Source organism: Acanthaster planci, linkage group LG17 (assembly GCF_054643075.1).
Source record: "Acanthaster planci isolate LZ-2023a linkage group LG17, COTS_SCS, whole genome shotgun sequence".
In the NCBI taxonomy this organism is placed as follows: domain Eukaryota; kingdom Metazoa; phylum Echinodermata; class Asteroidea; order Valvatida; family Acanthasteridae; genus Acanthaster; species Acanthaster planci.
In genome coordinates, this window is record NC_141793.1 from 5314343 (window position 1) to 5342026 (window position 27684).

Consider the following 27684-nt stretch of genomic DNA (forward strand, 5'->3'; position numbering starts at 1 on the left):
GAGATCTTGACATCGTTAATTTTTTTAACTGACATAGTTTAGCAAATAGATTGTGTACACTCTGGAGGAAAAAGCCGTGTAAACACATCGGATAAGAAATTTTCCTGACGGTATTGTTTCTGGACACTTTGACATTGACAACCAAAATTTATTTGTAAAAAATTAAAACAGAGACTACACCGAACTATTAACAATTGAATGTAAAGAAGTTGAACATTTTCCACTCGTTTGATCTGAAGTTGCCTCCACGACCGAGGAAACAACTACCCAAACCACTACCCAAGTGTCTACAACGGTCCCGTCAACCACTGCAGCCCCAACAACTACCGAGAAAGTTACTACAACAGTTGTTTCTACCACTACCCCTGTGTCAACCACTGAGGAGGTGACCACCACGATATCGACAACAGAGGAATCTACCACTGGTATGTGACATAACGAATGCATTTTAGACCAGTGGCTGTTTGCTTAACTGCGTGCGATGTTCGAGGAGAACGGATGACACGTCAAACTTAGGATAAATCTACTTTCTATGCAACTGGTCTTTTTGCTCTTTAATAATGTAGTGTAATGACATTGTTAATATTCGAGTGAATCCTTCACTTGCATGCAAGGAATTCAATTATTTTCGGGTTTCTTCTAGGGCCCCCATTAACCACTGAGACAACCACTGTTCGCGTATCAACCACTGAGGCCCCGTCGACCACAGCTCCTCCAACTACCACAGAGGAAGTCACTACAACTGTTGTGAGCACCACCCCTGAGTCCACTACGACCCGGACCACAACGGTCAGGTCGACTACAGGTACAATTTTTTTCAGTAATAACATTCCTGTCTGTAAAGCCAATGGCAAATTTGATTTTCTGACGTACCCAGTAACCGAATCAAGATAAAATTGGCCTGTAACTGAAAAGATGGAAATGTAACCAGAAGATATAGACATCCTTAATTTTTGAAAACTAACATGGTGTAACAAATAGAAGTATACACTTTGGGGGTTAAAGCCGTGTAAACACGTCAGATAAGAAATTTTCCTGAAGGTATTGTTTCTTGAAACTTTGAAGTCTCTAACCAAAGTTTATTACAAGAAAATTAAAACAGAGACTACGCTGAACTGACAATTGAATTTAAAGACGTTGTTCATTTTCCACTTGTTTGATCTGAAGTTGCCTCCACGACCGAGGAAACAACTACCCAAACCACTACTCAAGTGTCTACAACGGTCCCGTCAACCACTGCAGCCCCAACAACTACCGAGAAAGTTACTACAACAGTTGTTTCTACCACTACCCCTGTGTCAACCACTGAGGAGGTGACCACCACGATATCGACAACAGAGGAATCTACCACTGGTATGTGACATAACGAATACATTTTAGACCAGAGGTTGTTTTGTTTAACTGCATGCAATGTTCGAGGAGAACGCATGACACGTCAAAATTCGGTTAAATTTTTTATTTTATGCTTTTTATGTAACTGGTCATTTTGCTTTCTTAGATTGTATTGTTAATATTCTGCTAAATCCATCACTTCCATATGATAAATTGAATTATTGTTGGGTTTCTTCCAGGGCCGCCCTCAACCACCGAGACAACCACTGTTCGCGTATCAACCAGCAAGGCCCCGTCGACCACAGCTCCTCCATCAACCACAGAGGAGATCACTACAACTGTTGTGAGCACGACCCCTGAGTCCACCACTACCCAGACCACAACGGTCAGGTCAACCACAGGTATAAGTTTTTTTAAGTTATAATATTCGTGTATGTGGAGCCAATGACAAGAATGATTTGCTCACATACCCAGTATCGAATCAAGATGAAACTGGCCTGTTACTGAAGTGATGGAAATGTAACCAGGATATCTTGACATCGTTAATTTTTTTAACTGACATAGTTTAGCAAATAGATTGTGTACACTCTGGAGGAAAAAGCCATGTAAACACATCGGATAAGAAATTTTCCTGACGGTACTGTTTCTGGACACTTTGACATTGGCAACCAAAATCTATTTGTAGAAAATTAAAACAGAGACTACACCGAACTATTAACAATTGAATGTAAAGACGTTGAACATTTTCCGCTCGTTTGATCTGAAGTTGCCTCCACGACCGAGGAAACAACTACCCAAACCACTACCCAAGTGTCTACAACAGTCCCCTCAACCACTGCAGCCCCCTCAACTACCGAGAAAGTTACTACAACAGTTGTTTCTACCACTACCCCTGTGTCAACTACTGAGGAAGCGACCACTGCGATATCGACAACAGAGGAATCTACCACTGGTATGTGACATAACGAATTGACTGCAGGCTGGAAAGGATTTCTCGACATTCCCCTTTTTATCTCGACGCATCATTCGAGGAGAACGGATGACACGTCAAACTTAGGATAAATCTACTTTCTATGCAACTGGTCTTTTTGCTCTTTAATAATGTAGTGTAATGACATTGTTAATATTCGAGTGCATCCTTCACTTGCATGCAAGGAATTCAATTATTTTCGGGTTTCTTCTAGGGCCCCCATTAACCACTGAGACAACCACTGTTCGCGTATCAACCACTGAGGCCCCGTCGACCACAGCTCCTCCAACTACCACAGAGGAAGTCACTACAACTGTTGTGAGCACCACCCCTGAGTCCACTACGACCCGGACCACAACGGTCAGGTCGACTACAGGTACAGTTTTTTTCAGTAATAACATTCCTGTCTGTAAAGCCAATGGCAAATTTGATTTTCTGACGTACCCAGTAACCGAATCAAGATAAAATTGGCCTGTAACTGAAAAGATGGAAATGTAACCAGAAGATATTGACATCTTTAATTTTTGAAAACTAACATGGTGTAACAAATAGAAGTATACACTTTGGAGGTTAAAGCCGTGTAAACACGTCAGATAAGAAATTTTCCTGAAGGTATTGTTTCTTGAAACTTTGAAGTCTCTAACCAAAGTTTATTACAAGCAAATTAAAACAGAGACTACGCTGAACTGACAATTGAATTTAAAGACGTTGTTCATTTTCCACTTGTTTGATCTGAAGTTGCCTCCACGACCGAGGAAACAACTACCCAAACCACTACTCAAGTGTCTACAACGGTCCCGTCAACCACTGCAGCCCCAACAACTACCGAGAAAGTTACTACAACAGTTGTTTCTACCACTACCCCTGTGTCAACCACTGAGGAGGTGACCACCACGATATCGACAACAGAGGAATCTACCACTGGTATGTGACATAACGAATACATTTTAGACCAGAGGTTGTTTTGTTTAACTGCATGCAATGTTCGAGGAGAACGCATGACACGTCAAAATTCGGTTAAATTTTTTATTTTATGCTTTTTATGTAACTGGTCATTTTGCTTTCTTAGATTGTATTGTTAATATTCTGCTAAATCCATCACTTCCATATGATAAATTGAATTATTGTTGGGTTTCTTCCAGGGCCGCCCTCAACCACCGAGACAACCACTGTTCGCGTATCAACCAGCGAGGCCCCGTCGACCACAGCTCCTCCATCAACCACAGAGGAGATCACTACAACTGTTGTGAGCACGACCCCTGAGTTCACCACTACCCAGACCACGACGGTCAGGTCGACTACAGGTAAATTTTTTATAAGTAATAACATTCGTTTATGTGGAGCCAAGGACAAATCGCATTTTCTTACGTATCCAGTAACCGAATCAAGATTAAATTGGACTGTTACTCAAGTAATGAAAACATAACCTAGCAAAGCTTTACAACCTTTCGTTTTGAAAACTGACATGATGTAATAAATAGATTGTGTATACTTTGGAATACAAAGTAGTGTCAACAGATCATCTTACAAATTTTCCTGAAGGTATTGTTTCTTAAAACCCTGAAATCTCCAACCAAAGTTTATTATTAGAAAATTAAAACGAAGACTACACTGATTTATTAACAATTGAATTTAAAGACGTTGTTCATTTTCCACTTGATTGATCTGAAGTTGCCTCCACGACCAAGGAGACAACTACCCAAACCACTACTCAAGTGTCTACAACAGTCCCGTCAACCACTGCAGCCCCAACAACTACCGAGAAAGTTACTACAACAGTTGTTTCTACCACTTCCCCTGTGTCAACCACTGAGGAGGTGACCACTACGATATCGACCACCGAGGAATCTACTACTGGTATGTAAAATAACGAATTGACTGCAGACCGGAAGTGAGTTTTCGAGATTGCTCTTTTTATATCCATGCGTCATTCGACGAGAACAGATTTTGGGAAAAATCTGCATTTTATGCAACTGGTCATTTTGCTTTCTTAGATTGTAATGACATAGTTAATATTCTAGTGCATCCGTCACTTGCATGTGATGAATTGAATTATTTTCGGGTTTCTTCCAGGGCCCCCCTCAACCACTGAGACAACCACTGTTCGCGTATCAACAACTGAGGCCCCGTCGACCACAGCTCCTCCATCAACCACAGAAGAAGTCACCACAACAGTTGTGAGCACAACTCCTGAGGCAACAACGAAACAGACCACAACGGTCAAATCGACTACAGGTAATTTCTTTTTCGTACTGGACGGTGTTGAACTTTAAGCTCTGTTCTTAGGTGATGTGCCTAGCATTTGTTGTTTATATTTTAATCGAAGCTGGATTCAAGTCATAAGCAATGTTAAGGTACAGTCCATCCTTTGTAATTTTGGCAGTTCGTTAATTTTGAGGCATCAACATTTCCTAAAATCTGAAGAGGGGTGCCTGAGAAAAAAAATTAGAAAGTTTCAGCCAAGGGAATACTCTACATTCCGAGAAAATGATATGGTAGAATTTCGATTTCAGATTAAACCTTGCTGAGTCTTGTTCTGAATTGTGCCTGGATTCTGTGTTCGGAACACCTTCTTAGTTTTAGTGGAATGCAGCCAAGCGATGTCACGCACTGAACCTACGATCAATATTACTTTTAATACTATTGCTCGTGTGTGCAGGGTAAATGCTTGTTGGCACTTCTAGTTCGAATCTTAAAGAAATGCCGAGAGCTATATAAACTAGAGAGCTGACTCATGTACCAAGCGATGCCCGCTGGCTGCGTCTAACCCTGTGAAAAACTCAAAATTTTGTACTGCCTTTGAACGGCTATTTGCATATCTGCGTCCTTACTATGCCTCAGCAAAGCCGATATGGAAACAACCTGAACGCACAATCTGTAAATGAGCGTTTATTTTTCCATGCGCCAAAAACACAAACGCGTGCGCGTATGCGTTGCACATGAATTTTGCCGTGACGTTTTTAATCGGATTTTATCGGTACCTAGTGTACGACATCTGCTGCTCCAGAGCCGTCAACTCACTTAATACTGACTGAATAAGGAACGCCTTTTTCATTTACCTGAACTTATTCATCGAAAGACAGCCATCGAAATACATGCACACGAAATCGGGAGACTCGAATAATTGCGAAACACTCGTTTTAAAATTATCAACTATAGATAAACATATGCCACTGCTCTGTACGCGTGCGTCTTATTCAAAAGACGCGCTGACATTCGCAAAATTATGTTTAACTTGAGTGTTGCACTGAGAAAACCTAATTCGGTATCCATTCTATCTGATTTTGAATGTTCTAGAAGCACGTGCAAAGATTCAAAATGTCTGCGCCCAGGACTTCGTTAAATTTTCTCCGTTTTTATATATCTTTAGACACATCGTTAGATTGGCCTTCTTTCATTCTTTTCTTCGAAAAGACAACTTGCCAGAAAGAAAAGTCTCACGGAAGTTAAGTCCCAGAACCGTCTTTAAACGAAGTATGTTTTCAACAATAATTTCGTCGGTTACTCTTCGAATAACTGGAAATGATGACTGTATTTGGAAAGCTGCTGTTTTGACGAGAACAATAGATGATCATTCCATTTTGACGTATGGGCCTTCAAGTGAGAGACTTCGTCGAGAGTTAACATAATGATAGCAGGCGTCCATTCAACCAACTTGCACGTTTCGGACTAATTGAATTGAGTATTTTATATTCATAACCATTTCACATTACTGTCCGTATCACAGTCACCTCTTTCCCTGTTTATTGTCACTGAAAAAGTTGTTGCAAAAACGATAGTAAGGCATTGCCACGGGTAAATAAGGCTGGATAAAAAGATACATATTGTTTTGATGGGGCAGAAGCTTAGGTGAATTCTGCCCTGGCTTACTGGTCCATTTATGCCGAAATTATAATCAGTTATTCAATAGTACATCCATACATGTTTTCTGTGTATACTTACTGCTCTGCTTAAACACCGTCATTTTCCGATATTCATAAATCTGGAACACCACGTCAAAAGAGAGAATACGTTCACAGGTTAAAATAGTACTCTGGTGGAAATAACTTTGCGTGTTTGTTCCTGGTCAACTGCAGTGTCTTCTACAACGGGGGAAAGTACTACACAAACAACCACTCAAATTACCACCACAGTTCCTTCAACCACTCTGGCTCCTACAACTACCGAGAAAGTTACCACCAAGGTTGTTACCACCACACCTCTCTTAACAACTGAGGAAGTCACCACTACGGAATTTACAACTGAGGAATCTACCACTGGTACGCCAAATGTCATACCATAGACCTACTCATCTACACGTCGTATCATGAAGATTTAAATTCAACACCCCAATTTAAATATTATTAACTTAATCCACACTGACGATTCCTCAGGCTTCTTGCATTTCAATCTATGTAATGCTTTAAACAATGGTAATGAAATAGGCTTGATTTCAGAAGCTTTAGCGTCTCATTGAAGAACTGAAGGGCAATATTTTCTGGGAGCAAGAAGAGAAAACGTTTCAAACAAACGCCAGGCAAGTAAAGCCAGGTTATCTTGGCGTTTCCATTTCTCATTCGTTCCAGGAATCCCGTCAACCACTGAAGTGACCACCACACGCATATCTACAACGGAGACCCCTTCAACCACTTTGAAGCCTTCGACCACTGCTCAGCCCTCAACAACTGCCCTGGCTTCAACAACCAAAGAAGTTACAACAGCTGTTCGCACTACCCCGGAGGGGACAACAACTGAAACAACCACAACGCAAACGACCACACGTAAAAGATATTCTTATTTTATAGTCAAATAAAATTTATGCAACGACACACCGAAACCTTTAACTCAAGTTGGCTTGCTCTTATTTGGGCAGTGGTTCCCACCACGGAAGAAGGCACTACAGCCATAGAAACAACTCAACGAAGAACTACGGTGCCATCAACCACTGAGGCCCCGCGCACTACCGAGGAAGTGACGACGACAACGCTTGTTACTACATCCCCGGAGGTTACAACAACGGAGGAGAAAACAACGGCAATCTCAACCACAGAGGCACCATCTACAACAGGCAGGCTTATACTCGTTTACCCTTGTTTTAAACGTCAGATTTCAGTATGCTCAAAACATAGATGCCAAATAAAGAGGGGGGCCATATTTTCCCCTGGATCCTCTCTTATCAGACTCCCTTTAGCAATTTAAGGCACTTTTCGTTATCTCTGTCTTTTTTTTCTCAACGTTCATAGCATTAGTAACCACCAGGGCGCCGTCAACTACTGTAAGAGAGACAACCACGGTGGTCACAGAAGGTGAGTTTAAAAAAATGGGAGTTTAATAACTCTAAAACCTGTTTCCAACGTGATGACTATTAAAAAAGAAGGCTTGACGAGGCCAAGCGAATTCTGATGCTTTAAACGTATTAGAGTAAAACAGTGATGAACAGACATGCAGCTTATTTTGTACGGAAATGGTGATCTTGACCGGGTTTCACGTTAAATGTAAAATCTTATTTATTTTTCAACTCGTCAAACAAACTATACAGGGTGCCTTTCAAAAGGAAACCGAGAAAAATTTGATTGTTTCTTGAATGTGACTAACTATTTTTGTAAATGGTAACCATCATCTGTTTTCATTATGACCAAATTTCCGTCACAGATGACTGAGTAGGAAGTGGTTTTATGCACCAGTCAGTATTAAGTCAGAAATTGCTTTGCACCAGCTGTTTTGATGTTGAATTCATACTGTCTGTCTGAATTCATACGTAATGTTTGCTGGAATCTCTAAAATGCATGATACCCATTTAAAAGTGATTAGAATAGGAGCAGAATTTTTTTATGAATGGAATGGGGAGAGGGAAATGTTGAAGGACACTGGAGTTATACTTCGTCAAGAATAAGCCCCTAACTGGGCTGTCTTTGCGATAGTGTAATTGCTTCTTTTTGGTTTTTTTTCTTACTTCACGGTGTGCAAACCTGTGATGCATCTGGTGGAAAACCATTTCTGACACGGTCCATTAAACCGCTTATTGCTCAGTCATGTGTGACAGAAATGTGGATTCCTAAATGTCATACGAAAGAGGATATCATACTAAAACTAATTATATAGACCATTTACCAAAATAGTCGGTAACATTCGAGAAAAAGATTAGTTTATCTCGGTGTTTTTAAAGACACCTTGTATAAGGAACTGACTAGCTCTGAAATTATAAAGGTGAACAAGGAAATTTACTCAAGGGGGATTTGAGCCTGCAACCTACGCAATAATTTTTACTCCTTAGAAAGCTGTTATAATTATTCTTTATTTACGAAATATAACACCATTTAATGTAGCACCCACCACCGTGAAATCAACTACAACTGAGAAAGTTACCACGCCACAAGAAACAACGGTGACCATTAAGGAAAGTACCACAGAGGGCGAAGTGACTGTTATAACAACAACAAGGCGTACAGGTACTTTCATTTTGCTCTTTCTTCTTTTGTGTTAATTTTTCCTCAGTATAAAATTTCCCATACATAAAACCTGATCCTAATTCAGTACCTTTTAAAGGATAAAATCACTCCAAAATGTAGTAATTTTATTGTTATTCCTTTGTCTGGTCTTTTTTACAGTACTGCCTGTCTGCGAATTCAATGGTGAAGAATACCAGGTAATTAAATCTAATTTGTTTTGTATACGGATCAAATATCCTGATTAGATGTGGAGTAAAATAAGTCACTTATGTTTAATATTAACCCCGCAACGTTGTACCTTGGCTATACATGTATTGAACAGAAGGGAATCGCAACGGCATAAAATAGTAATTTAACCCTTACGAAATTATGTTGTGTAGGCCCAAACAAAAGAATTCACCCTCGAACGGGCAAAAGCATTTCAAATATTTATGCATGATAAAACGACGTTTAACTTATCAGGTGGAAGACTGCTACGTTGGAACCATAGACAACTTTACAGATAATCAATGACTGTGATAGTAGGAAACAGTTCTGGTTCTTGGATATTTCTGGCCTGCAAAATGTTTGAGGTAAACGTTTACGTATCTAAAAAAAATCCTGTTTAAATTCCGTACACAGAATAAAACTAAATGTGCTTGGTTTTTCTATTTGTATCTGTCTGACAGCTAGGAGATCTGATACCGATTTCTCGACCATGCACTATACTCATTTGTGGGGAGGATGGAATTATTATAACTCAGGAGACCCAGTGTAACCGGACGTGTCCTAATGTAAGTAAACAAAACGGCACGTGGGAATGCGAAATCACACAGGATATCAAGAACATACCTTTGTCAAAAAATGAGAGTATCACACTCTATTATGTAGTCACAACAAAGAAAAAGCATATTTTGTTGCTGTGGATTGTGTGCATGCTCAGTCCGCAATCAATTGGCAGAGTAACTTTTGCCAGAGTAACTGGCACATTATTAAAAAAAAAACAGCACGCGAGAAATCGAGCGGGACTAATCAAGACAGACAACTTAACCCTCAAAAAGCTTGACTATTTTGGCCGATCTCACAGGGGGCCGATTCCTTCTCCCTAAGAATTCGGCTTTGTCCAGTCGATGTAGTGGAACTTAGCGTGCATGTAAACCACTCTTCATTAAAAATGTGACGCTTGAAGTCGATCAACATATGATTTTGTTGCTACGGTCATTTGAAGTTCAAGGCTCTATGCGTACCAGCCTGTGTGCAATGAGCATTACAGTGGACAAAGTTTCGGCTGACCTGTCTGGGAAAAAAATGGCAACTGGACAGGAATGGTATATTCAATTTTCACAAACTTTTTCACAAAATGACTGCACAGAAGTTACTCTAAAACTCCTAACGGCTCAGCTCCTCAAAATTATGCACTACGGCGATATGGAGTAAATGTTGGGGGGGCATTCTAACCCCGGCTCTTTAAGGGTTAATCTACAACTGTTATAAATGTGTGTTCTCCTTGTGTTTTTATCAGGGGAAACTAGTAGAAGTGAGCCCAGACAAGTGCTGTCCTGCTTGTGGTAAGCTCAGCTGAATAACAAAAATATTGACTGCAACAATGACAAGCACATGTGTTTGAGTGGTGATACATGTTTTCCCCTTGTGTTGTTTGCGTCGTTTTCCAATCACTACAATTCTGACACTATTTCCACAAATAATATCCCACAAACCTTTCAAAATTAAGGAGTAAAAGGAAACGGCCGCCTGCACTGAGCCACTGTTTCTTTCTTTTAATCCACACAGTTCCCGACGGAGAAGATTGCTTCCACAGAAAGCACCCGAATTATGTCGTTATCGACGATTGCTTGTCCGAGGGACGCATCCCTTACACGGACTGCGAGGGGGCCTGTCCATCCAACAGCCGCATCACTATTTTGCCAGACGCCCACATCAGTTTCAACTGCGGTTGCTGCAAACCCAAACAGCTTGAGCAGAACTACGTCAAGATGAAATGTAACAACGATACCGAGTTTTACCATCCGTACTATGAGATCAAGGACTGCACATGCCAATCCTGCGAATACGATCCCATGCAGAACCTGGTTGTGAACGCGTTTGTGCTGAATCCGTAAAAAAATATGGACCTGTGTTTGGCTGAACAACCTTTCACCACAATTGGTTGATAGTATGCCATACAAGTCAGATAACACAACTAGTTGCAATTTCATTGTGAGCTTTATGATCTAGTTGTGCATATAAAAGTCTGTACTGTGAAGACAAACTATCGTGGCGGAATAAATCTCCTATTCATAATTTTGTGTTAAGAGAACGCCGTAAAAGAGATACTGATTTCTTGGTTATGACAACTAAAACTGAACAATCTTATCAAACCGCACATAGGTGGATCCAAATTCATGCTTTTAACACAACATAATGTGGCGAAAGGATGTTGAGCTAAATAACTGTATGAGGTAAAGTACGATTAATGAAACACGTTATAATTACCTGACCACAGCTTAAAGTAAAATTATAATATTTGCTAGAATCGCATTTTTTGCTGGACAGCAGTCACGCTAGATATCTGCTTTGTTTTGAACTGTTTTTAGTGCCTCTATCATTTAGTTTTGTTTTTGTTAATTACCAAGAATATTATGTAACGTTTCCTCATAACATTTTCTATAGTTAATCAGCAAGCGTCTGAAAAATATCTTATAGACTGTAATTAACAAAGATAAACTTACTTGTCCGGTTTAGTGCAGTACGTAATGGGCAAGAATTAACGATTTAGTGTTCAAATTAACGAAAGCAAACAAATTTTGATTCAATAATTTTTTCCTCCATAAGTGAAGGAGATCACTGCGACCTGTACGCAGCTTAAACGGAATTTTCTTCTTTCCTAGCTTCCAAATAATATCAAACCTCACTGCAAATAGTGTAAGGTTACACGACACACAAGTTTTATAACGATTTTATCAAAAACCTGTTGTGGCAAATTTACCTAGGACTCTGCGCTTCTTTTTGAAAATTATCACGAACGTCAATGAAAAGACTCCTGCATTTGATTAGCTTTCTAATGAAACGATGGAAACATACCGGTACTGTATTTAATATCTGAAGGAGATTGAAACCTCAGGTTTAACGCTGTCAACTGCACTGTGTAGTTAAGTATACGTTGGCAGTAACGATCAATTTCCATCTAAAAAAATTAGATTTCCACCGTTGTTATTCCTTAAAAGGATTACGTTGTTTGATAATGCTCGAAGTCACTCGAATTGGCTTACATGAGAAACGTGTATTGTTAGCCGTAATAATTTAGTATCTGAGGCAGAGGATTCCCTTAATTTTGTTTGACTGTGCTAGAACTGCTTTTTTTTTTGCTTGGAGACTAGCAATAAATTATTAACTATTTGCAAATGATATTGAAGTATACTCCGTTGATTTTTTTCAGGCAGTCTAACTGTTTACTTGGAACACAGGATAAAAAAGAGGTAAACAAATGAGTGAACGTGTGAACTAACTGGAAACAAAAAAGTACCATCTCTGTACATTTGCTCATGAATTGCACATTAATGCAACATGCTTGGTGTTGGCCTTGTAATGTTTAAATCTTTGCCTCACTGATAGGCAAGCCTGATTGTTTGTGGGGTTAGCTAAAATATTAAGTTATTGCGGCTACTTGTACTAATGAAAAAAAATCTGTTAAGGCGAAATTTCGAAAAAGTGGAGATTTATTTTGCTCGAAACCCCATATTTTGCATAATTTTTTTCAACTTTATAAAGCCACGTCCCTCCCTCCCACTTTCCAGTGTGCTGGAGAACAAGATTTAACTGACGAGTTTTTGCCCTTACACCGACGTGTAAGGGCACGATGTACCTTCGAGGGCAAGACGTACTTGTATGTAGATGTACGCCTCCCCGGCACAATACATCTTGAAAAGATTTAACTAATTCTCTGAGCTGTGACATGAATTCGATCCACTTTCCAACTTTGACTAGCTATGTGCATCTGCATGTACATAAAAGCATTGCTCTTGGCCCAATCCCTTCCCTTATATACCAGGCAAGATATGGGACAGAGGGGTACCCCCTTACCTGTCCAATTCCTATACACACTCTAGACTATTGTTACCTAACACATCCCCCTAGAAGTCTGTAAAGAATTCCTGAGATTCCGATCAAACAATGACCAACACAAAGGCGGGGGGGGTTCTCTCTGTCCCATGTCTTGCTTCAAATGTTCCTTTATGCAACACTTCGGCTTGCCCGTTGACTGCGATGTGGCGCACGTATTATTATCAAGTCAAACGGAATTGGGGATTTTTTTACATGACAAACAAGCAATTAAGATTGGCAAGCAGCTAATTGTGGAATTATACTTCCCTGTCTGTTCAAATGCATACCATGTTTCCCGATCTTGGAGTCACTGCTTAAAAATCGATACTCTTTGGTCAACGAAGAAAGTTTTGCGTTGGGAAAATACATATATCATCAGATAAGTTTTGATACGTAAGTTTCTAAAGGATTAATATGTTCTAAAAATTTGTGCATGGCATGTCATTGGTATTGTCATGGAATAGGAGAGGGTCGGCTCCTATCAAGGAGGCGGTGTGAACTCCATCTCAGAGTGAGGGTATGTACCACTCAAAAGAATAACTCAACAGCTCACAGGATTTGCGGTGGCTGTAGTATTGATCTGAGTATTTATTCGGTCTTCACTCCTGAAATGCTTAAGTTGTGATGTAATGTTAGGACTAGGATCAGCAAAGAAACCTCAATACCCTCAAGCCAGAATGCTCTAACTCCCAACCACCTACAGCAATGAATATGTAGTTCCTACAAGTAAGCTGCAACGTGCATGACACAGACATTTGGTAACGTTTCGGTTGAGTTCGGTTGAGTTCAACAGCCATTTTTATAGCCACTTAGCAGTCAATTCAGTGAACACATAGCTATTTATCTGAAGGTGTAACCAACAAGCTTACGACCAGTATTTAGGTAAGATGTTCACAATCCTCGAAAGGTTTATTTTTGGGAAAAAACTGCTCAGTGAGTTTCAAAGAATTCGGTTCCAGCAGTAGTGGAAGACGGAGAAAGTGAGAGTTCTGACAATATTCGCACTACACTCCGTGATTATTCCGGTAATTTCGAGTATCAATTCACAATTTGTTGAGAATAGAATTGGCACCTTACAAACATTTAAAGAATTCTATACACATTTATGTGGGTCCCAAGGTCTCCATTCAATAGCTATAAATTGTTCCCAAACTTAGTATCACAAGCTGCACTACTTTAGGGTGGATGGCTGTAGTTCTTTGTTTTCATGAGCAAAGAGATGTCTCCCGAGATGCAGTGGGCAGTAACTTTTACTGCCACCAAACATAAAAAATTCGCGGGGTATATCGAAATATTTCATAGAGAATATCAACCCAAAATGTATTTAAATGTCAAGCGCGTTTCTCATTGTACAGCACGCTGTAATTCTTTGTGTCTATCAAGTAAACAAGCCTTTCACAGTTAAATTTGAATAAAACACACTCAATTCTTTAAATTCATGTGAATATATAAACATGAAATCTAAATTCTACCGCTTAACCTCATGATTTGTGGTACGCTCTAACTTAGTTCCACCGTACATAAGAGTCGTCTTGCACGAATACACTGTTTTCAATGGATAAGAAGGGCACAAAGGAATTAGTCCATTCCAGAGTTGGTGGTCGCTATGCAAAAGCTTGCCCCAGATCACGAAGTACATGTATATAGAAACAGTGTTTTTAGTCTGGTGAATTCAAATTGTTATGTTTATGTGCTATCAGATGACTCAGTGTACCAGATTTTATTCAAATTTAAACCGCAAAAGGCTCATTTTGATCTGTCAAGTTTTTAAAGAATGAACAGTTAACTGTGTGTGTGTGGGGGGCAGAATTTCCCTCCAAATATACCTTATGATGCTGAAGCCGCTCCCTCTCTCGGTTGTACCACCAGGAACTTGAATGTATGGCAACGACTATGTCAGTGCTAGCAGTTTAAGATACAGGTGTGTTGTGTATCTCCTTTTTTTTTAGAAAAAAATGAGAAAACCCCAAGGCTGGTTTCAAGCTCCCAGCCCCCCAACGCGCCACTGGGTATTTGTGAAGCTTCATTTCAATCCAGATTTAATTATTAACTCACGAATGTCAGCACGTGTGCATCAAATTCGTTAACTGGAAAAAAAATGACATCTTTGCTTACCTGTCTGGGTAAAATGAGTATTTAGTGAAAACAGTGTGTTAAAAAATGATTGCAAATATTTTAAATAAATTACTGCTAGCGTTCTATCAACCTGGAAAACCCAAGAATGAATAGACGCGCTCTTCTCCCACAAACACCAAAGTCCGAGCCAGTTGCTTTCTGCCACGGTGGCAGGCAAAGATTTAACAGATGGAAATATCAAATTGATTTTCCCAAGCTATAATCCTTTTCAATGACTTGTTGACGCTCCTTTTTTTTAATAGCTATATTTCAATAAACAGCAGCTGCGCCCTTTTCTTGTGGGCATCTGCTGTATCGCTGCATTGATTTTGCTTTTAAATCCTGAGTCATTTTGGATTTGGATGCCTCTGGCAAGAGGTTGTGGCAGGATGATAACGGAACAAAATTGCTGTATATCCGGTCCTGTTGTGTGATAAAATAGACCATTGGTTACGCCCTCATCATGTATCTATTTACATTTATTCAATTATTCTTCTGGTTTCTTTCCACGAACTGCTGTGCTCTAGAATAATATTCTGCTTTCCAGACTGTATGTAAAAAATAGTAACTTTATAATCGAGGGAGTAAAATACTAAAAATTGTCTGTTTTTCAATCAGAGGTTGCCGTTAAGCGACTTAAAGTGTAAAATCATGTCGCATCCAACTCACGGGCGTAAATCACGGGAGGATTAGGGTATATACCATTCACACTTTTTGAGGTGGGGGATTTGCTACTGAATCATCCATCACACTTTCTTGTGATAGTAAAACAGTTAAAGCGGATTATGAAGTATGTTTATGATTTTATAAAGCCATATGCCATTCTGATGAAATATTCTGCATAAATTTGTTACACTTTACAAATGTATGGATGTGGGAACGATGTTCATTGTCACAAACATCGCCCCCTATATAATACATATGTTGCCCCCTCCCCGCCTTTCAAATTTCCATTGCCGGGCAAGTCATCCCCCCACCTTTCCCCGTCCCCCCTTGCCCCCAAATTTCCAACATGGATTTACGCCACTGATCAAACTGTTGTCACAGCACAAGAACAATTTTGAGCATGAACGGAAACTGGTCTCCACCACAGTTTTCACCTATCGCAGATTTTGTTGTTGAAGAACACTAGTGGACGCTTTGACTGCAAAAAAGTCTCTCTGGAGCTTCGAGGTTACGGAAGCTTTATCAAGTCTTCTGCTACACTGGGAAAACCTCAAAAACAGATAATAAATAATTTTCAACAATTTCCGGCAGCATTAAGGAGGGGCAAAATGACAACTTAATTTTAATTTATCCTTTTTTATTTCATTCGTGATTGTTACATTGGCGGTCGATAGAAACTTTGAAGTTGGCCATTTAATAACACCGCAAATCGTTATTTCTTACCATTTCCTTCGACTTCCCATTTGTAATAATTTGTACACGACAATCGCGTGATAACTTTCACGTCTGGTGAAAAGATACCAATGCAACTGCACGAATGCGTGTTCGTACATACATCCGATGGACAGTTACCGGCCGTGTGCTTTGGGGTACATTGCATTGTGAATTAGTTGGTTGTAAAATGTAAAATGCCCCCAGCTTAACTCTGTCTAAATGCTGCTCAGATGTGGATCAGAGTTTCCATTGCTGTAAATGTGTGAAATGCTATCCAGCAATCGCTTTAACAAAGCGTTTCCAACATCGCAGAGGACTCTCTTAGTGGAATCTATGGCCACGTGTGACAGAATTTCTCCGTACTTCCTTCAGCAAAATACAGGGATTCTTTACAGTTCCAGTTGAGATTGTTCATACTAACCCTGGAAATGCACGCCCACGTTGAACTGTTACCCACGGACCTCAAGCAGTGGCGTGAAAAGGGTGATAAAAATGAAAGTTCCTAATTAATGAAATTTAGATCCGGCATTACTATACTTTTTTCAACCGTGGTATTAATTAAAGGTTTACCTTGATTTAAACTGTCCCATTGTTCATATTTCATTTTCATGCAGGTATGTTATCTACATTTTTCCCACTCTACCAAATTTGTGCGCTGGGTGGGCAGCTTTTCTTTGGAAGGTTAAAACTTGACTCCTGTTTTACATTTGCTATGGAAAAAAAGAATGAAAGAAAACTCCCTGAGGATGTAAACATTGTGACTGTTATTAGCTAGAAATTGGTTTTTCCATTATCACAAAAGAACAGCTGCTTGACAAAATAACGCATCTGCAAAATGTTTTATAATTAAAACACCACAGTACTGTGTCCATTTGTGTTGCCAGCTCAGCAGTTTTATCAACCAATCTAGCGAAAGCATTTTGAAATTTAAGTACCAATTCAATTGGAATCACAGGTTTTAAATACCTTTGAAAGGAAAACCAATTGGAAGGAAAGGCTAGTTTAATGCATGCATAGTTTCGGTATAAATACGAGTGCTTGTTGGCGGCTTGACCAAGAAGCCTGCGAAAGTGTAATGTGGCATTGGGTTTTGTCTTTACTAGCTGAATACTACACAAACTGGAACGAGGTTGATAGACTGGACGAAAACGCAGCTGGCCGGCTGTTTCGCGATGGCCCTCCACTTCTGGTGTTTTGTACTTCTTGTGACATCTTGGTCTGTAAGGTAAGGTTCGCTATGATTGTTCAATCTTAGACGTTTTGACACTAGCGTCGTGTTACATATGCCGAATACGTTCCGTGATTTTTTTGGGGGGAAGTATCGGTACCCATACACCAACAGAAAATGACTGTGACGTCATCTTGAGATAAAACACTCTCAACGATTCGGATATGGCATTTCCTTAACTCCATGAGGAGGGGAGGCAATTAATTTTTTTGTTATGCAAGAGGCCATACCGGCTACTCAGTGGCGTAAATATGGGGGGGGGGCACGTTCCCCCATTGTGTGAATAATTTGTTTTGAATGAGCCTCAGGAATGAGCGTTACATTTAAGAGCAATTTATTTTCTTGTGGCGCCAACTGTACGATAGAATATGCAGTTAATCAATTTACGGCGTCGGTGCGATTAACAAAACAACGCACATTGTTATGAAATAAAACTTTCGGCTAATTACTTTTCCACAAACGATTTGTTGTTTATTTTGTCACGGTGATGTTAACCAAGCATAGAGCGGTCGGTGATCACCTCAGGCATCTTGTAGCAATAAATAAATTCATGTCAATGTTTAACCATTCTCTGCTATTGTATTTTAAATCAATTAATTTTAGGGTAACGGTCAAGCAACCATATGGCTATGGGGACACGTCTATGACAAAGCTTATAACCTGTCTAGTAATGCATGCTTTTCCTCACGTGTTTTACCATTTTTTAACGTACATTTCCGGGCAGAATTAAATGACGGTTTCTTTAAAGGAATTTAATGAATTTTAAGAATAAATAGCAAAATTATATCATGTAAAAAACATAATGTTCAAACTGAGAAAACAATGTACTGAATCAGCTGTGATTTGTGCAAGTTCAAATAATTGTAGTACTTTTGAATTATTTTATCCTTTTTCATTACGGAAACGTAAACCTTTAGGCCTATTTTTAAATAAAAGAAGCATGGAAAGTGACCTATGAAATTTAAATGAATTTCAGTACAGTGTTTCCTGTGAGTCTCTAGAATTGAAATTAAGGCTTTTTTCATTTAATTGATAAAGCTTTTCAGTGTTGACTCATTGACACCAGACGGGAAAACACGTGGACAGTTTGGACATTATAATGTAAAACCTAATGCGGGTCTTGGTGGAACTTGAATGTTTATACACTCAACAAATCACAATTGAACCGACCCAAAGTGACAACAATGCCAAAGCAGGACCGTAGACAAGATGTGTGAAAAATGAAAAAAACAAACAACCAAGCAAACAAACAACCCAAAAAACAAACAAACAAACATAAGAAACAGAAAAAAGCAGGGTAATTATTATCAGATTTGAGTGGCTTATTGAATAAGAAAATGGTCTATTAATTCGAGAAATGACATTCTTGCATTAGAATTTTTTTTCTCTATAATCAATTTTGACTAAATGCGCATCATAAAGCATTACCTTCCTGAAACGCAGCGTGCCGCCATCGTACGGCCGCATATTTTGTACACACATAATGGGCGATGACCTAAAACGGAGACCAATGGTTGCACTACACCAAATACGCTCCCATAGAAAACGGTGCAAAATCAGACCGAAATAGCGCCGAGTTTTTCACTGGAATCTAGCCGCCCGCCTCTATCCGAAATAGGTCCGCAATTCGGTTTTTTTGTGAAAGAAATACCCCGAGCTGGAAACTATCCGTCCTAAATTCGGGATTTTTAGAAATATTTCTCTGATCCCTCCTGATTATGGCATGTCTCGTTGTAAAAGCCCCGCGCAACCCTGAAATATTAAGGAGCTCTCGCCCAGGAATCCAACAATTTGGTGGAATACACGCATAGGGCCTACAAGATTTGCTCATGAAAAATGAAAACTGAACTTAACTCTGTCTCTAAGGGCGCCCCTAATTTTACCAGTACTGAGACAACGGCGAGAGCACGACGCGACGGCACGACGTAATGCATTATACGCAGAATAAAAGTAATGAGAAAGGAGGCGACGCCACGACGCGACGGCACGACGTGACAGAGCTGTCGTAGCGTCGCGTCGCGTCCCGTCGAGGCGTGGCGTCGTGGCGTTGGGGCGACAGGACGACGTGAGTTTGCGACGCACATTTGAACATCATATGAAGCATGTGTTTCTCCGGAAAAAAAACTTGAACCATTTTTTTCGGATTAAACCTACCCCCACTCAAAACCTGGTTATGCCATTGCCAACCAGATTGGTATTTACACGGCTTATGAAATGGAACTGTTTGGGTAACCAGTCTAGATTTTGGTGAATTCATTATTTTCGTCCACTGCTTCTCATTGCTCACCTCTTCTTACGTCTCACCTCAAGGGCATACAATAGGAACTTAACCATAAATGCATATAATATCCATTTGCTTTGTTACAATGAGCGCCCGTCATTCAATCCATGTACATGCGCGTACTGTATGCAATGTGCAGAATAACGAGCCTGAGGTATTTTAAGGCGGTCGCTTGGCATACATGTATGTTTCTTGCTAGCAGTTCATTACGATGGATAATCGTGGATTTTATGAGTGTGTTTTGCTGATTTTTGATTCATGAAACATTACAGAGCTAGGCCTACAGTTGTTCCATCTGTCGCGTGTATAGGCCTACTCATAAAAAGTCAGTTCGCAATGTCACTTGGTTTCCTGAAACTTGAATCTCTTCCATGGCTGCCTGTGGAAGACAAGCATCTTCCGTCTTTTCCCGTCCCCAATCTGATGCTTGGATGAACATTCATTTCCCATTTAAGATCCATTTGTGCCTAGATATTTTCATAAATCGGGTAGATCTATCGGGTGTTGCATATCAGGGACCATTCACAGTACATATTTTCGGGGTATAGGCTACTTGGTTATTTGAGACTTCGCTCAATATCTGGATGGTCACGATTCATAACACGACTCATGATATTTAAATAAAGAAAGCCTTTAAGAGGAGCTTACTCGTAAATAATTCAGTATGTTTCTCACGCTGTTTCCTGATCCATCTTGCCGATCAAACACCTGCTAATTGGTGCCAATCGACTCTGCAATAAATCAGTTACCACGGGCAATTCACAATGACGTGCGCCACCAAGAGATGGCCATGGAAATCCCTTTCTGCGCATTATGGGGAAACGGTCGACTAGGTTCGGCAAGTGCACAAATTTGAAATATTTCCAATATTTGTTCCTCTTGGTTGAAAATCCAACAGTGTTTGTTGAGCATCGTTGTTAATTATCAGAGATGTTAATTTTCGAGGCACGGAATTCCCCGATCAATCAAACAAATCCTCAAGTTGTGTTCTGACATTTGTTCATTTGCAACTTGCCGGGAGTCGGCTATGATTTTGTCGACGGTAAATTTCCAAATTGACCCCTCTCTAGCAACCTTTTAGTGGCGCATAATATTGTAAACTGCCTGTCATCAATGAAAATGAAGAACATTGGTTGTCAACTGTCATCGTAAAACAGAGACTGTTGGATCGATAAAACGAATCTTGCTTCGGACCACTGGGGGTTTACAGATAGGCTTACGTTATCTTGGCCTGTGCGTTTGATGCCGCATTGGTAATGGTGAGAAGACTTCCACATGTGTTGACTGGCACTGTAACACAGCGTTGCCAAATCTTAGAATTTACCAAACTTGAAAAACAAACTTGGACCGTGGTACTTATTTCCTGAAATTTTCTATGGTGAAAATTCTTCCTGTATTAACTTTTCTCAGAATACAGTATGTACAGGTAATCAGATATGAATTACACTAACAATGCGAAGTCAGTACAAAGAAACTTTAAATGATAAAACGGAAAATCTGATTAGTTTTTTTTAAATAGACTCCCGGTCCCCAAACCAGACCAGTAGTATCCTTTGGTGTTCTATAATCCCGTCAAGTTTTTGACACATTGTTTGTAATGTTAAGAAAAATGTTGCACGTGTAAGAATCTCCTTTCAGATTTCCTTTGAAATTTTCTGCGGCATTAATTATAAAGCATACTGCAGCGTTCCTCCACGATTATAATTTCTTATTAATTGTTACCCGTCTTCCCATTATAGATGCAGTGAAGGGAAAGTTCAAGACGATCCACAAAACTGCACAAAGGTGGAAAAAATATACTACCCAAACGACTTCTTAGTGGGAGGATATCTAACAAACGTTCTAGAAGACAATGCCAATCAGCGATTCGTGCGGAGGTACAGTAACCTTTTCCGTATACATTACAGTAGTGATTAGCAGTTCTGACCGCTAGAACCCTAGTGGGATATTATATTAAATGAAGGAACAAACCCGACCAAACCATAATAATACCAATTAAACCAGGACATGCCAAGATTGGCATGATTATTTATTTATTAGCAAGAGTTTAAACATAATGAGCCTTATGCAGGCCGAAGAGAGGGCGCAAGTTTCTTAGCAATGAAGGCTCCTTTGATCGGAACTGAACTTTTGTTGGTTCACGAACGAATATGATATGCACGCTTTACGGTCTCATTGCTACTAACAAAATGAACACCTCCGACTAATATGGCTCCTTTCAACCGATAAGAGGGTGCTTCTGCTCGAGGCGTTATGAGCTTGCTTGTAGTTACAAGGAAACAACCTCCAAACTTCGTCTAGGCGAATTTTAAATGCCCTGTTTACATGTACTCATTTAGATGATGCATGGCATCATGTAGGATAATCGTGTCTTTACCAATGAGTGTGATGATGCTATGCAGCCAGGGAATGTAGGAAAAATGTGTTAGATTTCTGAATAGCGTATAACATGATAATAAATATCTGTGACACTAAGATTTTCAACTTTAAATGCAGACGCACAGTCCTTCTTTGAACTTTCTCTGCAGGTCTTATTGTTGCAACAACTACTCTAATCCACAGATTTGTGGGACACGTAAGTCATAGCTCCAATTTAATCTGAATATCACTGATTGGTCAAATTTTCTAATTCACTTTCACTTTTTTATAAACAGCATGCAACCACATTAGATTATTGCTAGGACTATAAACAAAAACAATTTAAGTTGATAAAATAATATTCATGATGAAATATTTATAAATTTAATACATGATCAAACATGCATCAAGATTGATTAATCGGTATGGAAGATATGTTTCTTATTTTCACGAGGATAGGATTGATAGTAGCCGCAAAGTCAAAGTTCGAAAGAGCATCCAGTCAGTTATCTCTGAGATATCCCCACGTGGCTTAAATACAGGCCTTGGTCTACAGTCAAACTAATTTCTAAACAAATGGAGACGAACTTGATTATTATGGCTCACAGAGAATGGAAATGATGAATTAGAGTTATTAATTGGCTCCACTTTCCATATTTGGCATTACCTTTAGGCAATACTGAATTCTCAGTTCCGATTGGTCGACCCATGGCAACAAACGGTGCGATATATAACTGTAATACACGGTTCATATCGAAACCCGGGTATTTTGCTTTTCTAACTCAGTGCAGGGCGCCATTTTTACGCCAAATGTTTATGAGTGCAATGGTAAGAATATTTTCATGAATTGAAAGATGAAATGTTCCATTCAACGAGCCTCATGAAAATATTTTTTCCGTTGCATGAATGAAAAACATTCATTATTTGTTTTATATAACAACTAAATACTTCTTTGTCATTTGATTGGAGGATAACATTGATAAATAATGAATATAAATAAGGTACTTACCTTCTGTCATCTGCTATTTCCCTGGTCCATTACAGACTTCTTCAAACTTCGTGTCCAATTGAAAAGCTCAAAAACGCGAAAAGACAAAATAAACAATGATTTAAAGTTCAAAATGGTAGCTTGTCCGAGCCTAATCCAAATAATTCAAAAATTTTCAGACACAACGCGAAATACGCTGCTCACCTCAAAGTCAAATTTTCTAAATTAAAACTGTTCACAATGCGTACCTGTTGTAACATCACAAGTTCATAACTGGAACATATTTCAGAAAAATTCAAGATATGTACATGGAGGCTTATTAAATTTCTACTTGTTTAAAAAGTTGACAGTGACATGAAAGTGAAAATGTTGAACAGAAGAGGTTGACCTGGCATTTTGGATGGTGAAGTGGGATTCTTTCCAGATGAGTTGGAAAGATGAGAATTGGACAGAAGACTGTCTGGAAGAATATCCAAGACGTGGTTATCATTTAGGTTGTTCCTGGATATGCTCTACATTGGGTCGGAGGTCTACCTCTGGCTCTTGAATATTCTCTTGCATCTGATCGGCATGTGCTGCAGCCATCAGCTGTTTCTTATCGCTGGTCCTTGAGTAGTGCTTTAATGATAACTCGGATCGGTGTCCAGTAACAGACATGATGTGACGGTTGGGGAACCCCGCTTCATCGAGCAAGGTGCAAGTTGTGGCTCTCAAACAGTGTTAGTGTACTTCTTGGAGCAACCAGCATTCTCGGAGATCTTTTTCATCTTAATTTCTCAAGGTACTGACTCCCCAAGCTGCATTGGTGTACCATGGTCCACTTGGTGGCGCAGTGGGTTTAGGATGCTGCCACATACATTCTGGTGCCGGGTTGAGGACATCTTTGTAGGCCAGAAATGTTGTACTAGACATCTGCCAGACCCTGGTATCTCATACATATGACCACTGATGCCCCCGTCTTCATTTTCACGTCTAGACTTGGTGAGGGTATCACGATGAACACTGTAACGGAGGTTTGCTCATCAACTTCCACAACGAAGTCAGAAGCCTTCATATCGCGTAGATCTTCTCTCTCTATTTACGAAGTATACCATGATGTCAACGAACACTCGATTCTGAAGGCCCTTTTGTAATGTTATATCCAATGAATCCAAGATCTTTGCCATATCTTCTTCGCTCACTGCTTTCTTATGCCGGATAACTCCCTTTCCTTCATTCTTCAGCTTCATTCTTCAGCTTAACCACCATGGCTTTGTAGACATTGTTGCTCTCCTTGAAAGTACCACTGTTGGTTATATCCAAATCCCTGGATATTAGACAGTGACTGACGATGGAGCCCATACCGAATTGCATGCATTGCCTTTTTAGTGTACAATGTGCCTTCGTCTCTTCGTAGACCACCATAAAAACGCGACAGAACCTGGTCAAGTTCTGCTGCAGATCGCTGTTGTACCTTGTCTAAACTCGTACCAGCGCACCTTGCGTAAGATTCCAGTCGACATACAGCAGACTGAATTTGTTTCTTCGCATTCTTTGCGTCTATTCCGTCAAGTAATTCGGCAATTTACGCATCATCCAGCAACACGAAATTGCTTGAACCCTTCGCCATTTTAATGGTCATAGGCGTAACATGCGCCCTCTGTTGACCAATTACGCATTGGAGTCCTTTAGGTGCAACAGATGAAACTGCATAAACCAAAATGCATGGTGTATATAACAAATTTCAACGTTTGTGACGTAAGCCATGAAGTAGTCTATTTATAAAACATCAAGGGACCTAGAATTCTCCAATCAAATCACAGAGTTCTGCTTGGGTCTTGAATATTATTCCTTGTTCCACAAGCGCAAGCGTGATAACGAATTCATCCTCAAAGAAACTTGACGCGCAGTAAAGATGTTATAGGGGCATGTGTGCACAAACGTGCCAAATTTGAATTAACAGTAAAGTTTGCATTACGTGGGGTTTGACATGGACAGCGCAATACGTTTATATGTCACACTGTTTATTGCAATGGATCGACCAATCAGAATTGAGAATTCAAGCGAAGATAAATGTCCATGTGTACGCGATAGTGCACGGTAAGGGGACTTGGATCTAAACTAAACTACACACGCATCTTCTAAAAGATCTATAATAAATTATAATTTATGGCTCAGATTTGACAAGTGTACTTGTTCGGAGACAAAATAACGAATGAAGCAGTATAAATCTGGTATTGAATCGATTGTGACACGGATTGTCTTGTTAGTGCCAGCATTCGTCGTGGGTTGAGCCGGCGATGGATCTAAGAATCATCTGCTGTTGTTGTTTTCTCTCCTTCCGATGCCTTTTCTTCTCTGTTAAGTTGCTGATACGGTCCTGCTCAAATTTCTTCACGCGGCCGAAGCAGTGTTTTTGCCACATCTTTCGGTTGAGAGCAATTGTCTCCCATTCAATCTTTGGGATGCTGCAAGGCTTGAGGTTGGCTGTGGGCGGGCTTATGTCGTTTTATGGGGGAGCCACCTCATTTTTTTGCAGGGCTTTGGGCAAGCAGTGGCCTTTCATCCTCCCTTGATGCCTTAGCAAGGGAAGTTTAAATTGAATACTCTTTTCCATTCATACTACATCGGCACAGGACTTCGGTGTTTTGGACATTGTCTTTCCACTTGATGTACATGATTCTCCTCAAACATCTCTGTGAAAACTGTCCAAGCTCGGAATCTGAATATCACCACGGTAGAGTGTCCAGGTTTTGTAGCCTTCCATCAAGTTGGACCTGGTGACTACACGGTAGATATATGTACTAATTTTTGTGGAATATTATATATATTGTGTTGCCCAGAGGCGTGAATGAGATGAACTGTTACAAAGTGGTGTTTGCCTTGCTGATGCGGGATATAACTTCAGAATTGGTAGCGCTATCGTTATTAGTGAAATTACCCGAGTAGCAAAACTTCTCTGGAGCCTTCAGTGAATGAACACAGAGAAACAGAGTTCTATGTGAAGTGGATCTGGTTTCGGCTGGAACAGGACTTTGGTTTTTTGATGCTGACTGTGAGTCCATAACAATTGGCAGATTGTAAGAAGGCTTCCACCAGGCAATGTGCACCATCCTCTGCATGGGAGACGGGGGCAAAGTCGCCTTGTATGAAGATCTGTCGGAATTTGGTCTTGGCTTTGAGGCGGCTGAGGTTGAATACACTGCCATCAGGCGAAGGTGGATGCTGAGCCCCTAGTTACCCGGTCCCTTCATTGCGTTGCTGATACTAGGACATAAAAAGGCACAGCCTTTAGTGTCGTTCCTTACAACAAAAGGCTTGGACTCATCACAACTGGAAAAGCCTTTTGCCTTTATACCAGTGTGAAAGGACCAACATCTCTTGGCAGACAAGGCGTTGCGATAATGTCCACAAGTCAAATGCTTTTGTTAGATCGTCAAAAACGATGTACAAGTCCTTGTGCTGTTTGTATTGTGTATGCTGTTCTTTGGTATTGGTTGAATCAGGGAAAAGAACATGTGGGTGTTCTACAGTTTGTTTCCAAGCCGCATTGGCTCTGGATAGAGTTCTTTTGCAACAACTAGGAGTCGATTAACGATAATGCGACTCAGAATTGTCCAGAGAGTCGTTTTCAGCTTGTTACGCAATACGTGAAGACTTCCAAACTCAGTAGAACGTATCTGGTGCCTTTTTTGGTGGGCTGGGATTCACCAGCAAACCTTGTTTCACTCGAAGTGCTGCGAAAACCTACACCTGTCTGGGCAAGTAATCGAGCAACGATAGCTGTTATTGGTTTAGAATTACTTGTATTGTCTTGGATCCTGTGAACGTTCCACACACTAAAAGTGTAGATTCTACGTTTTGCTAGATTATTTCGACTGCGATGTTGGATGGCCAGGCGGCGGGGGTAAACAAACAGGCTAATAGTAGATTAGCTTCGTTTAGGTCCCTTTTTTAACTTCCCCTAAGGGGGGGTACTTTCCGTGGAGAGGACTTCTCCGACACCCCAGCAGGACACCAACACTTCCGTCACCTACAGTCAGAAGGAAGTAAGCAGCCTTTACACGGAGCCACCTCTGTGCGGCGTTGGGACTAGATACATCTAGTGTCATCCTCCATTTGTCCCTGTCACTCCTTCCCCATCTACATAGGACTTCAAGACTTTGCAAATGAGTGGACGGTCTTCATGCACAGCATAAGATTACAGCGAGAGTGAAACCTTCGCCACAGCCAGTAAACCCAGTCTTGAAATGCAAAACGTGAGCATAGCATTATCCAGCAGAATAGCCGGAACAAATGACGAACGTACGGGTTGGCATCCTGTCCAGTGGCACGACTGTCGCGATACCCGCAGACGCTGGCCTGTATTGAAGTTAGTTTCTGGTAACACGGTTGGCCTATATAGGAATTCCTTCGCTAATATATCATAGCCACCGTCCTGCTGCCAAAACGAAATCCGAACGCATTGTAATATTTCAAAGTCATGGTGTCATACTCTCCTATTAGTAAGTGCTTGATTCTTTCAAACGTGTGCAAATATGCCTC

The 27684-nt window shown here is 40.2% G+C and overlaps 2 protein-coding genes across 21 annotated transcripts in view; both read left to right on the plus strand.

Moving 5' to 3' along the window:
* Positions 1–12114, plus strand: part of LOC110990254 (uncharacterized) — a 161358-nt gene extending 149244 nt beyond the window's left edge. For all 17 annotated transcript variants that reach the window (XM_087147982.1, XM_087147989.1, XM_087147988.1 and 14 more), the window contains 19 exons: positions 240–425; positions 644–805; positions 1168–1353; positions 1572–1733; positions 2099–2284; positions 2517–2678; positions 3041–3226; positions 3445–3606; positions 3974–4159; positions 4376–4537; positions 6379–6561; positions 6868–7062; positions 7155–7349; positions 7525–7587; positions 8608–8730; positions 8890–8927; positions 9399–9503; positions 10232–10277; positions 10501–12114. In XM_087147982.1, the coding sequence (XP_087004108.1) occupies positions 240–425; positions 644–805; positions 1168–1353; positions 1572–1733; positions 2099–2284; positions 2517–2678; positions 3041–3226; positions 3445–3606; positions 3974–4159; positions 4376–4537; positions 6379–6561; positions 6868–7062; positions 7155–7349; positions 7525–7587; positions 8608–8730; positions 8890–8927; positions 9399–9503; positions 10232–10277; positions 10501–10829 (3017 nt within the window). In that variant the 3' untranslated portion in view covers positions 10830–12114. The remainder of the gene's footprint in view (positions 1–239; positions 426–643; positions 806–1167; positions 1354–1571; positions 1734–2098; positions 2285–2516; positions 2679–3040; positions 3227–3444; positions 3607–3973; positions 4160–4375; positions 4538–6378; positions 6562–6867; positions 7063–7154; positions 7350–7524; positions 7588–8607; positions 8731–8889; positions 8928–9398; positions 9504–10231; positions 10278–10500) is intronic.
* Positions 12115–17361: 5247 nt separating this feature from the next.
* Positions 17362–27684, plus strand: part of LOC110990692 (uncharacterized) — a 110956-nt gene continuing 100633 nt past the window's right edge. For 3 of the 4 annotated variants that reach the window (XM_087148005.1, XM_087148006.1, XM_087148007.1), the window contains exons 1-3: positions 17362–17530; positions 21554–21691; positions 22343–22389. In XM_087148005.1, the coding sequence (XP_087004131.1) occupies positions 17478–17530; positions 21554–21691; positions 22343–22389 (238 nt within the window). In that variant the 5' untranslated portion in view covers positions 17362–17477. The remainder of the gene's footprint in view (positions 17531–21553; positions 21692–22342; positions 22390–27684) is intronic. The other variant, XM_087148008.1, reaches the window with a different exon arrangement.